This window comes from Lepidochelys olivacea (genome assembly GCF_965140295.1).
Source record: "Lepidochelys olivacea isolate rLepOli2 genome assembly, chromosome: 6".
NCBI classification, from domain to species: Eukaryota; Metazoa; Chordata; order Testudines; family Cheloniidae; genus Lepidochelys; species Lepidochelys olivacea.
In genome coordinates this window covers 85359880-85374510 of record NC_140416.1, presented here as the reverse complement: position 1 = coordinate 85374510, position 14631 = coordinate 85359880, and the positions used below count along the sequence as shown (strand labels likewise).

The window sequence follows — 14631 nt, the reverse complement described above, 5'->3', positions numbered from 1 at the left end:
AACAGCTTTCAGAGCGGGTAGAGCTACTCGTGTGCCAGTTTAAAACATGAGTGAGACCACGGGCTGGGCATGGGTGTAAAGGGGAGCCATTATACCTAGGCTATAGGGAGAAAAGGGACCTCAATATTTTAGAATATCTGACGTTAAAGTAGTCCACAAGTTTCACACCCAGCATCCTCTCCCTCCTGGGACTACATCCCCACATTTTAACTTTGCAACCCGGGGCCTCACCTCCCCCTCCTTTGCCCCGCCTTGCGCAGCGCGCTCCCCTTGCCCTCTTACGCTTTTCTCCCGGGGGGCGGGGCCCTTGGAGTCTGACAGCGGGAAGCCCCGCCCCTGCCCGGAAGCCGCCCGTTGCCTTGGCAGTGAGGCCGCGCTGCTTCCCGGAGCGGCCGGGGCCCGGTCTGGGAAGGAAGGAGCCGGGGAGGCAGCGCGAGGCCGGGCCCTGTCCTCCAGCCCCCGTCATGACTAGGCCGGAGATGGCGGACGAGACGCTGTTCCTGCTGCTGCACAACGAGATGGTGTCTGGGCTGTACCGGGCCGCGGAGCACGGCGAGGGGGTGAGGCGGGGACTGCCGGCGGGGCGGAGACCGCGATTCACGGGCACTCGCACGCCTTGGCCTGCGGGCGGTCTCCCGCGGGTTCCTTATCCAGCTGGTCTCTGCGCTCCTGCTTGGCACGATGCCTGTGCCCGGAGCAAACCCCACTCCCACCAGGGCCTCTGGGTGCCGGGAGTACCGTGGGGCAAAGCCCAGCCTGGCGCTGTCCTGGCCGAAGCTAGAGAAAGAAAGAAAGACATGAACAAGTTTATTTCCTGAACTCAAAATATCTGATTCTTTTGTAAAATCTTTCAGGAGAGCCGGCTGGCCAGATCTTACTATTAGCATGTGTTTGCAGGGGAGGAGCACGAGCTGAAATAGCATATCGTAGTCTATAGCTTGAAGCCATTTGGGATGGATGTGTTCTTATTTTCCCTATACACCCGTGCTACAAAACTGGCTTTAACAGAATATGAAAATTTAACTTTTGTATCTTCTAGGAAAATGGACGATGCATCACTAAACTGGAAAATATGGGGTTTAGAGTAGGACAAGGATTAATTGAAAGGTAAGAATGTCTCACTTTGCTGTCCCCCTCCCCATCTCCCCCCCGCAACTCTTTCCCCAGATATACTGTGTGGACTGGAGCCCTCCATGAATTTTTGGTACTGAAGTAAGGTTTACAGGATTGTACTTTATAGCATCACTTCTAGTGCTTTTTTAAAAAGAGAGACAATGTCTGCTCACCTTCAGGCCTTTGGTACAGTATCTTCAGGCCTTTGGCACCTTCAGACCTTTGGTTAGAGTAGCTGACTTTAATGGATGATTGAATACTTTTGTTAGCAGTCCATCTACTTCAACTTAAAATCATCCATAATTCTTGGATGAATGCAATGTAGTACAGGTGATTTATAGTTCTTTAATTGTCACTTGTTCTAGCACCTTCTCTTTCGACGCCTCATTCTCTTATGGGTCATATTTATTACCTGAAGATAGGATGCGGTGGAGATAAGTATATGGTAAAGACTGAGGCAAACACATTACATAGTTACTCTAATGTCATTTTCCTCATGAATTGTGCCTTTTAGGCTTTGTCTACACTACAGAGTTTTGTCGACACAAGTTACGCTGACATACAGCCATTGCTGTAGTTAAACTGCTGTGGCATGTCCACACTACACTCTTTGTGTCAGTTGAGTGCATCCACAATAGCAGCTTTTGCATCTGCATCGATACAGAGAGCAGGGCACTGTGGGTAGCTATTCCACTGTGCAGCTGGCTGCAGGGTGCTTTTGGAAGGGTTTGCAATGCCTCATGGGGGACAAATACAGCATCACATGATGAAAGTTTCTCAATCCCATTGTTTAGTGGGCATCCTACTAGATTGCTAACCGCTTTTCAACTTCCTTGGTAACGTGGAACCTAGTCATCTCTGTCAGAAAGCATGGCTCCTGCATTGCTGTTCACTATTGTGCTGTGTGTTCTGAACACAAGGCTATTTGGAGGAGCCCAGTGGGAGGCTATTTGGCTGGGGAATGCCTTGAAGGAGCATATTAACACGGATCCACAGTAATGTGTGTTGCTGTAGTGTGCTGAGCCTGGCATTGTTTGTTTGCACCTTTCTATGAACCATCTAATGATTGCAGTGTGTGCCCAAAAAGTAACACATTTTAAATCACTTTTTAAAGTAGCACTCGGTAATATGACCAAACTGATATTGCTAAACACTAACACAAACCCACAGAAATGTATATGTGTGTGTGGCAGGGAGTGTGTGTATGAGAGAGAGACGGAGTATGTGTTGGGGGTGTGTGCATGTGAGAGAGAGACCGAGTGTGTGTTGGGGGAGAGTGAGTGTTGGCATGCTGTCTCCTTAAGTTCAGACAGCAGCCCGAAGCATCCAATCCTGAGGCAGAAGCTGGTGGTGCACAGATAGCTGGTGTCTCCTTATACCCCCAGCTCAGCAGAGACCAGTACACTAACAAGGGGAAAGGGACACCCTGACATCAGCCCCCCATCTCACTCCCTGGCTCAGTACAGCACAAGTCTCTTCCCCCACACTCCCAGTAGCAGCAGCCCGCCCTGCCTGCCTGCTGCTGTGGTCCTAGTGCCAGGGAGAGCAGGATTCCGCATTAAAGTTTTGATTCAGTGATTCCCTCTGAATTCTCTCACAGCCTCCTCTCCCCACAGACCAAGGAGATCCACCTCCTTCCCTGTAGTCCAGGCAGGTGTGCATTTGCTGCCAGAAACCAGCATGTTCAGCTGGGCAGTAGCTATGGGAGTTCTCTAGCTGAGCAGTTTCAAAACTTCCTGGGGTTTTAAAGGGGAGGGGTGCATACCTGTGTAGCTGGATGCAGGGCAGCAGAGTTCAAAACAGTGAGCAGAGTGGTCATGGTGGCCATTGTGGGATACTTCTTGGAGGACAGTTACGGTGACATCTACACTGATGCTTTTTTGATCTAACTTTGCTGCAAAAAACTCTACACCTCTCATTGAGGTGGTTTTATTTTGTCAGCAAAGCAGGAGAGTTTTGTCGGCAGGAGAAACATTTTAGTGTGTATACCTCCACTATTTTTGTTGACAAAACTGTGTAGTGTAGACAAGGCCTTACTCCCTTATAGCCCACCAGACTTACTGCTTCTCTGACAGGCTTACCACTTTTGATATACTTCATTAATTTCTTGTTTTTTCTGGTATTTGTTTTTCAAAATCCCTTTTAGCCTCCTAATTTACATCATACATTTTATCTGCCACAGGTTATGCTCCTTACTCTTGGTTGCAGTAGGGTCAAATTTCCCATTTCTTAAGGATGCCTCTTTGACCCTCCTGAACCTTGCCATTTAACCATACTGTATTATTTTTCTTGTCTTCCTGTTTTTTTTTTCTTTTAGGAATGTGATTCACTTATAGTTTACTCAAGTGAACTCCATGCTGAATCTAAAGATTTTAGTTTCCTCACTTTTTGGGTTTCATTGATGGTTTTTTTTTTTTGTTTGTTTTTTATAAATCCCCTTTCCTAAACATATAGGGGTGTGTGTGTGTGTGTGTATATATATATATATATATATGTGTATATGAACAAATAATGCTAGTGAGGGGCAGCTGGAGGTAAACTGTATAGAGGGATGGAAAAACAATGATTAAAAATAAGTGCCCCCAGAATCACTCTTTTTAGGAAGGTGCGGCAAATGAAAGGGTATGTATTTGTCTCTAGGGACTAGTTCTTTTGCCATATTTGATGGAATTTTTGTTTTGAAAATAATAGTGAGCATCCAATAGTATACCATGTGTGAGCAGTATGTTGTCTTCTGACAATTATTTTAACACAGTTGCTGGTGCATACATCTGAAGCATCACGTGCAAACAACATTAACTTTGCTTGTCTGCTCTACCTTAATACTCAGTGCTTTGAATCCTTCCTGCATCCCGGTCAGCCATTCTTTCCCCAGGATTAAAGTTAGTGAATTCAAAGATATTGGTCCCACCATAATTTTGCCACATCATGCATAGGTATTAAGATAACATAAAAGCAACACACAATACTATGCGCACACAATACTATGCGTACATGAGTGACAGTGGTCAAGGGAGTCTAATATTTGAATTTTCTGACTGTGTTATATACTTAAATCTCAACCAATGTTGCATATAGCTTTTTTTGGTCATTTACTTGACATGTGGTCAATTGAGAAAGTCACTGAACACCTGCGTTTACTTGAACAAAATCAACCTAACCATTTCTGCTCTCTTCTTAGGTTTACCAAAGACACTGCCAGATTCAAGGATGAGTTAGATATTATGAAGTTCATCTGCAAAGATTTTTGGACTACTGTATTCAAAAAGCAAATTGATAATTTAAGGACCAATCATCAGGTATTGATACTGTAGCATAAGAGTTAATTTGTGAAGCTTGTTATAAACATTTTATTATTTTGAAGGAATAATAATATTGCTTTAGTTTGTCTTGGTCTGAAATTAATCATACACATTTTCCATCAGGGATAACCTTTTTCTTTATATGGTCTTAGTTTAAAAAGTAGGTTTCAGAGTAACAGCCGTGTTAGTCTGTATTTGCAAAAAGAAAAGGAGTACTTGTGGCACCTTAGAGACTAACCAATTTATTTGAGCATGAGCTTTCGTGAGCTACAGCTCACTTCATCGGATGCATCCGATGAAGTGAGCTGTAGCTCACGAAAGCTCATGCTCAAATAAATTGGTTAGTCTCTAAGGTGCCACAAGTACTCCTTTTCTTTTTTAAAAAGTAGCTGTCCTTAGTTAAAAATAAATGTTTTAGATACTACTTTCAATGCAGACTTGACTATAATAAATATTGGAGTGGTGTTATAATACAGACTTGGCTGTAATAAAAGCTTAGAGTGATGTTGTAGTCTTTTGCCATTTTAAAAGACTAATGCCCAGATCATCAAAGGAATTTAGGCTTCTAACTTTCATTAAAATCAATAGCTGCTTAAATACCTTTGAGGATCTGAGCCTAAATGCCTGCAGTCCCCTAAACATTCTTTGTAGTACCGCTGCACCAACAGACCCAATGCAAGTACACAGTCCAAAAATGGAGCTGGCAATTGTGATTGAATTTTGTTGTTGTACAACACATTTTTACATACCTGATGAATCATTTAATAGAAAGCAATTGTCAGACATGCTATCTCAAATTGCCTGCATAATATTTCTCTAGAATGAGTTCCTTGAACCATTTTTACTTTGAAGTCATTATTGTATGCTTTTGAATGTTGCCATTTGAAATACTTCCACCCGGCTAAACACATTTTGTATGAAACAGTTGACAAACTTTCACTGCAAATTGGCATCCCACTGATATGGCTCTGTATCCATGTCCCTTCCTCTGTGGAGCTAGCCAGTTCTCAGAGCTATAGCAGAATCATGTAAACAGCTGCTTTCATTGTTAGAGCCTCAAATCTCTGTTTTTTCTTTCCAATAATCCATGATATGGCACAATTCTCATGATAAAATTAGGGATGGGAGACTTGTATGAGGAAGAAATGGCTGCAAAAGGTAAACTCTGTAAAGTATTTAACTTCCAGTGGGTATTTTATCACCAATACAATTTAACAAGGAATGCTTGCAGATTAGAAACTGTATACTCAAATTTAATAATTTGTTCTTTGTTCTAATAGTTATTATATTCCAAAAATATTTGAGATCTGTAATAGCAGAGCCTTAAACCATGTCAGTTTTATATATACCTTTAAATTCATTTTAAGTAATGTTAGGTTATAAATTGACAGAATCGTCCTTACCTCTTACAGCCAGAAATTAAACTTGGAGACATTTTCATTGCATGCTTAGATCAGCCTGTGCTCTTTTTTTATACTTTCTGTTACATAAAGTTATGTGGGCACCTTTTTAATATGTGCAGAGATGAATTATTAGAATCCTCTTTTATGCTGTTCATATCAGGGAGTAACTCATGTCCATATCCTCTCCAATGACTTTTTATTCTTAAATTATTTTGGGGGAAAGTAGTGGAGAAAAAATTTACAGTTTCTTAAGTATTAAAATGAACAAATATTAAAATATTAACAACAAACAAAATTTAATACATCAGAGCTGCTGTTAAAATTATTCTACAGCACTGGAAAGACTTCTCCCAATTACATGTAAGTCATCAGGCAAATCCCAGCTTCACAACTTTAACCCTTGAAAGATTTGTGCCAAAATTAAGTTAGGTATGCAGATATCACAACAATGAATGTGCTTTGCGAACCTGGGTACATTACAGGATTCTAAATACAAAGAAAGTATCTTAAGAAAACATTATACACTTCTTATCAGCAAATTGATAATATGTATTAATGTAATATTGTGGTTTTGTATAAACTTGCAATTTGAAGTATCTTTTCTATGGCTCGTTTTTAAATTTTATTTTATAAAACTTAAAGAAACAATTCAGTTTAAACTTTCTGCTCTTTATTCTTTATATATAGTGTAGATCCAGTTTTCTGTTTCAATCTGAAAACATTTCTCTGTATTTGTAAATATCTCTTACAAAAAGATGAACTGATACTCTCCAAAAACCTTGATTACAATATGTTGCTAAATATCCTGCTAAAGGAAAAATTTCTTTTCCAATAGGGTATTTATGTACTTCAGGACAACAAATTTCGTCTCTTGACTCAGATGTCTACAGGAAAACAGTATTTAGAATATGCACCTAAGGTATTCTTCAGCTGTAGCCTAGAAAATTAGCAGTTTTAGATCTGTATTATCTTGATTCAATTGTACAAATTCTTATGACTGGAGTTGTGTGGCTAGAAAAGGTACAAAAATGTGTTTGAAGTATTTTCTTTGTAAGTGTTAAGTGTTAGACTAGATATCAGTAATGTTTTCTATTATATTTAGGTACAGTGAATGTGACTGGTGGGTCAGGAAATAATCATGGTCATTTTGAAGTTTAGCTGTGTTAGATCTGAGTGGCTTGTCTGACAGAGCTAGGTCTACACAGGGGTCTCTTCTGCTCTGCCTGTGAGTGGAACATCAACAAACACCACACCTTGCTCTATGGGGAATACTGAAATGGGAGTGACCATTAGCCTCTCAAAACTTTTTTCTTTTCCTTTAGTAGAAAGCATGCATTATCAGGAACCTTCCTGTCTTTCTCTTCCATTCCTTTTCTCCTAATTCCCAAGAGATGGTGAGATTATACTAAAGTGATGCTCAAAACAAGCTTTCAAAGATATTACATTTTTATAAGAAATATCTTCCATCAGATTTTTATAAATAGCTCTTAGTTGTATTAATTTAAATACTGTATCTAACATAATAGGTTAGATAAGTTACATCAGTGCCTCAGCAGAGACTCTGCTGCTCTGAAATGGTTTTGGTCAGAGTGGATGTCAGAAATAGTATGCTCTATTCAATTATAATATACTATAAATAGCTCTTAGATGATAGCTTTTGATCTCTTAACCTAAGCCATGACTATGGATCTTTATAATACTGGATAGAGTCTTGGGAGATTAGCCTCTTTCTGTCTAGTCTGCTTGAGATACTGTTTTCTATTTTTTATATTTTTCTGTAAAAATATTTGGAGATATCTTTAAGTTCATAACATTTACCCATTTTCTCAGGATAAGCTAAGCTCTGATTTGCCAGCAGGTGTCTCGAGTTTAAAATCACTCCCTGTGTATTCTGGTATGAAGTTTATATACCCTCTGGCCAAATGTCTTGCAAAATGTTAGCATGTGCTCAAATGTTGAAACAAAACCAGAACTACCACATGGGCTGTTTTTATGCATTTGTAGTTAGATTGTGATACAATGCTAGTATACTTTTATTGTAAACTTCATTTTCAATGATGCTGACATAAAATAAAATGTAATTTTATGTTTAGTATCTGGCATTCACTTGTGGACTAATCAGAGGTGGCTTATCAAATCTGGGAATAAAGAGTATTGTGACAGCTGAAGTTTCAGCAATGCCTGCATGTGAGTACATCTCAGATTAGACAACTGTTGTAAGATCATTTAATAGGTTTCTTTATCTACTTCATCACTGTTCAAGTGTTCAGTGTAGGACTAGAATTTAAAGCTGTACTAAGTGTGGATGTCAGGAAATGGCTTATTTTGAGTATTATTGAAGGTTGTTCTATTGAAAGAGCAGAGAAGGCTAGCACAAAGAAAAAACATAATTATAAAATGAAAAGCAAAACCAAGAAAAATACATAGAAAAGAAAGACTGGGGAAAATGAGAAGCAGCAATCAAGCCAGGATGTGGCAGTAGGGGAAAGAAGGGGAAGATTCCAACCAAATGAGGTTGAGAATTGCTGTTTGAATATCTTCTACCTCTAGAAAATGACTACTAATTTTGTAGAATTCCAGGTGCCAATGGGATTTAACTTTTTTAGTTTTCAGAGTAACAGCCGTGTTAGTCTGTATTCGCAAAAAGTTAAGCGAAAAAGTTAAGCACCTTAGAGACTAACCAATTTATTTGAGCATAAGCTTTCGTGAGCTACATAAGCTTTCGTGAGCTGTAGCTCACGAAAGCTTATGCTCAAATAAATTGGTTAGTCTCTAAGGTGCCACAAGTACTCCTTAACTTTTTTAGTGGTTCTCAAACTTTTTTTACTGGTGACCCCCTCACATAGCTAGTCTCTGAGTGTGACCCCCCTTATTAATTAAAAACAAGTTTTTATATATTTAACACCATTATAAATGCTGGAGGCAAAGCGGGTAGAGGCTGACCGCTTGCGACCCCCCCATGTAATAGCCTTGTGACCCCGAGAGGTCCCAACCCCCAGTTCAAGAACCTGTTTTAGTACAACTTGGATTATTGCTTGCAAAATGAACATGGTATATGTAGTTACTGACAAACTACCCAGTCTCCACTCCTCTTCAATATTTACATGAAACCACTAGAAGAGGTGGTGACATAATAGGCTTTAAGTGTGTTCCCACAGGGCTTTGCACTAGTTTAAATTGTTTTTAACAGATTTAAAATGAAATGGATGCACCTTTGAACATAGACAAACTTGTAAAAATACTTTTAACTGGGTTTAACAAATGTAGTAGAATGGCTAAATTTGTTTTACTGGTGAAGAAGAGGACTGCACTGTCTCCTTCTAGCTCTTTTGAACAAAGCAAGTATGAGAAGTTGCTGCCGTTGGAAGGATTTACAGATAATACTGATATTTTGTAACTTGATTCTGCTTTTCTTTGCAGGTAAATTTCAGGTGATGATACAGAAGATGTAGAACATGTTCAGATCTGTGTATCTGCCCTTTTTAAAAAACCCTGTGTACACTAAAGATGTCTTGATTCATTTAGCTTCACCTGTATACCTTATAAATTATAGTAGCATGCAGCAAAATTCCTGCATTATGTAAAGTAAATATTAACTTAATAAAAATAGCTTAACACGATATTAGTATCTTGGTATGTACTAAGACATTGGGGGAGGGATAGCTCAGTGGTTTGAGCATTGGCCTGCTAAACCCAGGGTTGTGAGTTCAGTCCTTGAGGGGGCCATTTAGGGATGTGGGCCAAAAAAAAAAATTGGGGATTAGTCCTGCTTTGAGCAGGGGGTTGGACTAGATGACCTCCTGAGGTCCCTTCCAACCCTGATATTCTATGATTCTATATCCACTACAATACACATTCAATTGATTAAGTAACTTTAACAGAAATACATGCATTTCAGTTACTAGATTGCTGTATGATGAAGATTGCAGGCAGATGTTGTTAAGGTTCCTTCCCCACTCTGAACTCTAGGGTAAAGATGTGGGGACCTGCATGAAAGACCCCCTAAGCTTATTCTTACCAGTTTAGGTTAAAAACTTCCCCAAGGTACAAGCTTTGCCTTGTCCTTGAACAGTATGCTGCTACCACCAAGCGTTTTAAATAAAGAACAGGAAAAGAGCCCACTTGGAGACGTCTTCCCCCAAAATATCCCCCCCAAGCCCTTCACGCTCTCTCCTGGGGAAGGCTTGATAATAATTCTTACCAATTGGTACAGGTGAACACAGACCTAAACCCTTGGATCTTAAGAACAATGAAAAATTAATCAGGTTCTTAAAAGAAGAATTTTAACTAAAGAAAAGGTAAAAGAATCACCTTTGTAAAATCAGGGTGGTAAATACCTTACAGGGTAATCAGATTCAAAACATAGAGGATCCCTCTACGCAAAACCTTAAGTTACAAAAAGACACAAAAACAGCACAGCTTATTTTACAAGCCATTAAACAAAAGAAAATCTAACGCATTTTCTAGCTAGATTATTTACTAACTTTATAGAACTTGTAAGGCTTGCATTCCTGATCTGTTCCTGGCAAAAGCATCACACAGACAGACCAAACCCTTCCCCCCTGTCCAGATTTGAAAGAATCTTGTCCCCTCGTTGGCCATTTTGGGTCAGGTGCCAGTGGGGTTACCTTCGCTTCTTAATCCTTTACAGGTGAAAGAGTTTTGCCTGTGGCCAGGAGGGATTTTATAGCACTGTATATGGAAAGGTGGTTACCCTTTCCTTTATATTTACGACACGCCCCCCCCCCCAAATCACAGATGGGGGAAACACTGGCTGTGATTTCTTCCTGGAGCTTGAGGAGAAAACAAGAGTTAATAAGACACATGCATCTCTAAATATACTACTAACTGTATAAAGACTAACAATATTTTCCACATCTTAAGGACAATTTGAACCAGTTGATTCTGGGAAACTTTCACAGGAGAGTACATCAGCCACTTTGTTAGAAGCTCCTGAAATGTGTTGTATGTTGAAATCAAAATTTGGAGAGCTAAACGCCACCGAATAAGTTTTTTATTTCCCTTGGCGATATGAAGCCACTGTAGCGCAGCATGGTTGGTTTGCAGGTGGAAACGCTGTCCCCAAACGTATGGGCGTAGCTTTTCCAGAGCGTAGACAATGGCGTAACATTCCTTTTCACTGACTGACCAGTGGCTTTTCCTCTCAGACAGCTTTTTGCTGAGAAACACGACAGGATGGAACTCTTGATTCAGTCCTTCCTGCATTAAGATTGCTCCCACACCACGCTTGGACGCATCTGTGGTTACTAGGAACGGTTTGTCAAAGTCTGGGGCCCTTAGCACAGGGTCAGACATGAGTGTCACTTTAAGCTGGTTAAAGGCCTTCCGACACTCTTCAGTCCCTTGAACTGCATTTGGCTGTTTCTTTTTGGTTAGGTCTGTTAGTGGAGCGGCTGTAGTACGGTACAAATCGCCTGTAATATCCGGCCAAGCCTAAGAAGGATTGAACCTGTTTTTTTTTACTTTGGGACAGGCCACTTTTGGATAACATCCACTTTGGCCTGTAGGGGGTTGATAGTTCCTTGACCCACCTGGTTTCCAAGGTAAGTCACTCTGTTTAGGCCTATTTGACACTTCTTAGCCTTAACAGTTAGTCCTGCCTCCCTTATGCGCTCAAAGACTTTTTGTAGATGTTACAGGTGTTCTGCCCAGGAATCTGAAAATATGGCCACATGGTCAAGGTAGGCGACTGCGTATTTTCCCAATCCCGCTAGGAGACCATCTACAAGTTTTTGGAAGGTGGCGGGTGCATTTCGCAGCCCGAAAGGCAGCACATTAAATTCATACAGCCCGACATGTGTGAGGAAGGCTGACCTTTCCTTGGCGGATTGATCTAGTGGTACCTGCCAGTACCCCTTGGTTAAGTCCAAGGTAGAGATGAACTGGGCCCGTCCCAGTTTTTTTAATAGTTCATTTGTGCATGGCATTGGATAGTTGTCTGGGCGAGATACAGCATTTAGCTTACGGTAGTCCATGCAAAATCATATCTTCCCCATCTGGTTTGGGAACTAGAACCACTGGAGATGCCCATGCACTGCCAGAAGGGCGGATTACATCCATCTGTAGCATAACCTGGATCTCCCGTTTTATAGCAGTTTTGTAAAATCAGGATGGTAAATACCTTACAGGGTAATCAGATTCAAAATATAGAGAATCCCTCTAGGCAAAACCTTAAGTTACAAAAAGACACAAAAACAGGAATATACATTCCCTCCAGCACAGCTTATTTTACAAGCCATTAAACAAAGAAAATCTAACGCATTTTCTAGCTAGATTACTTACTAACTTTACAGGAGTTGTAAGGCTGCATTCCTGATCTGTTCCTGGCAAAAGCATCACACAGACAGACCAAACCCTTTGTCTTCCCCCCCAGCTCCAGATTTGAAAGACTCTTGTCCCCTCATTGGCCATTTTGGGTCAGGTGCCAGTGGGGTTACTTTAGCTTCTCAACCCTTTACAGGTGAAAGGATTTTGCCTCTGGCCAGGAGGGATTTTATAGCACTGTACACAGAAAGGTGGTTACCCTTTCCTTTATATTTATGACAGATGTATTTTAAAAATCTTTAAAGTTGGAGTTGAAAACCTGAAGTATGGTGGAGTGGGCAACTTTTCCCCTCCCTTTTTGTTCTTTAATAGTGTTAGCTAGAATCCTGTGGGGAGAGTGAATGGATTGTAAAAGGAGGTGAAGAGCTTATACATTTCAGCAACTGCAGAGGTTGACAGAATAATGGTATGTTTGTTTATGGGATGCATGAGTTTTGCTCAATTCAGCATTTTGAAAGGTGATGACGTACTACCAAGCAACCTTAACTCTGCATTAACATAGGAATTGTTTGCCATTAAATTTCCTAGTTTTTTGAATGGGAAAAGTTACGTTGTTGGTAGAAGTTAGTAGCCATTTAGGCTGTTGTAGATCTGTCCCACAATTTGCATACTGAGACATTCAAAACTCCCCCCAATCAGCTGGGCTTCACCAGCCATGAACCTGACTCCTTCTCTGGTGGCAGGCCCATCACTGCAGCTGAGAACAGATGTCCCCGAAGCCTTCACTACTTGCTATACAAACTCTTCTGTTGCTGTTACTCCCCCCACCCCCCGTCATACAATCCACCTTGAGTGAAGGACAATTAGGTTACAATGGAATGGTGTTTCTCATCATGTTTTGGAATGCTTGGAGAGTGGAGTTTGTGGCAGGGTCAGTGAGAGAAATCAGACAGTGTCTGTTCTAATACTACCAGTTTTTATGTTTGGGCTAGAGGGGGAATGATTCTGTTCTGGTGGTTATGGCAGCCATGTGGGAAATCTCAGATCCAGTCCTGCCTTTCTCATCACTTTTTCATTATTTATCCACAATAGAACAGCTTCAGCAGAAGGTGAGGACATCTCTCATCAGAATATTGGATAGATCAGTGGTTGAAACACTCAGAGGTGGAAGACCCCTGTTCAAATCCTTTCTCCCCCTCAGGCACAGTGGGGGGAATTGAATTTGAATCTCTCACATTCCAGGCAAATGCTCTAACCACTCAGCTAAAAGTTGTAAGGCGGGAACTATCATTGCTGGCACCACATATTTTGTTTCAGAGTAACAGCCGTGTTAGTCTGTATTCGCAAAAAGAAAAGGAGTACTTGTGGCACCTTAGAGACTAACCAATTTATTAGAGCATAAGCTTTCGTGAGCTACAGCTCACTTCATCACGAAAGCTTATGCTCTAATAAATTGGTTAGTCGCTAAGGTGCCACAAGTACTCCTTTTCTTTTCACATATTTTGTGTGGCTGAAGCACCTAACTCATCCCCTCAAGGAATAGCATAGGCACCTAAGCCACCTGCCTCCAGGTGTTGAGTGATACCTTTCATGAATTGCTAAACAGAGATAGGCACAGCCTGGATTTAGGCACCTATTTCAGAGAGAGGCAGAGTTTAGCACACATCCGTGTCATCAACATCTCCCATTGGCTATCTTAGGTGGCTCCCGATCTATTGTGCTGGCTTCTGTGAATCACACTCTTAGCTGCTTAATCTCTCTCCCCATTCATTGTATAAGGAACCTAAGCACCTAACTCAGGCTGTGTGGATCAATGTTGTCCCTGTGATTGTCCAGGTACCTAAAAATTAGGCACTGTGACACTCAGCATTGAAATGTTTAAGTCCGTTTGTAGATCTCACCTTTTGTTCATCAAAAGGAGAGTGTTTAGAAGCAGTTAATGGCTGTATTACAGAAGCTATGTTCAGTCTGCTATGGTGTAGTAAGAACCGGACACAATGGAAATTTTGTTCCTACATTTAAATATTGTGAAAGTGACATAGTATAGTAACCTGCGATTTATTTGAAATGTTTAAGTATTTTTTCTTGTATATACCCAGACTTGACTACAAGTGCCAATATTGATAGCAGTTAAAGCAAGAGAGAAACTAAGAGCATAGAGAAACTAATTTCATTCTGAAGTGGTTAAATGTACAAAAAGCATACCCGATCAGTGTATGAGACTAGTCTTATACATCCAGTAAAGTTAACAGGATTAAGGTTACAATATTTCTGTCTAGATTACATTAAAGCCAGGTCAAATAGTTGTACAAGCTTGTTCACACTAATAAATACTCATTATGCTCTTGTGAGTAAATGTGTAATTATTTTACTGCTAAAATTAGTATAAACTAGTTTTATTGCACTAGCATCCAACATTTTCAGATCCTTTGTTTTATCTCATGAATACGGAGCTAATTGTTAAATATATTAGAGTCCCTAACTAATAAGGAATATAGTTTTGTAGTACTATTTACATTCAGTACCTG

At 40.5% G+C, this 14631-nt stretch overlaps 1 protein-coding gene across 1 annotated transcript; it reads left to right on the top strand.

Annotated features, from left to right (window-relative positions):
- The first annotated feature begins 148 nt into the window (after positions 1–148).
- On the top strand, positions 149–14629 carry TRAPPC6B (trafficking protein particle complex subunit 6B). The gene is made up of 6 exons (XM_084632012.1): positions 149–560; positions 1040–1107; positions 4295–4412; positions 6654–6737; positions 7912–8005; positions 9239–14629. Exons 1-6 carry the CDS (start codon positions 465–467, stop codon positions 9268–9270), a joined length of 492 nt encoding a protein of 163 aa, XP_084488138.1. The 5' UTR covers positions 149–464; the 3' UTR covers positions 9271–14629.
- Positions 14630–14631: the final 2 nt, after the last annotated feature.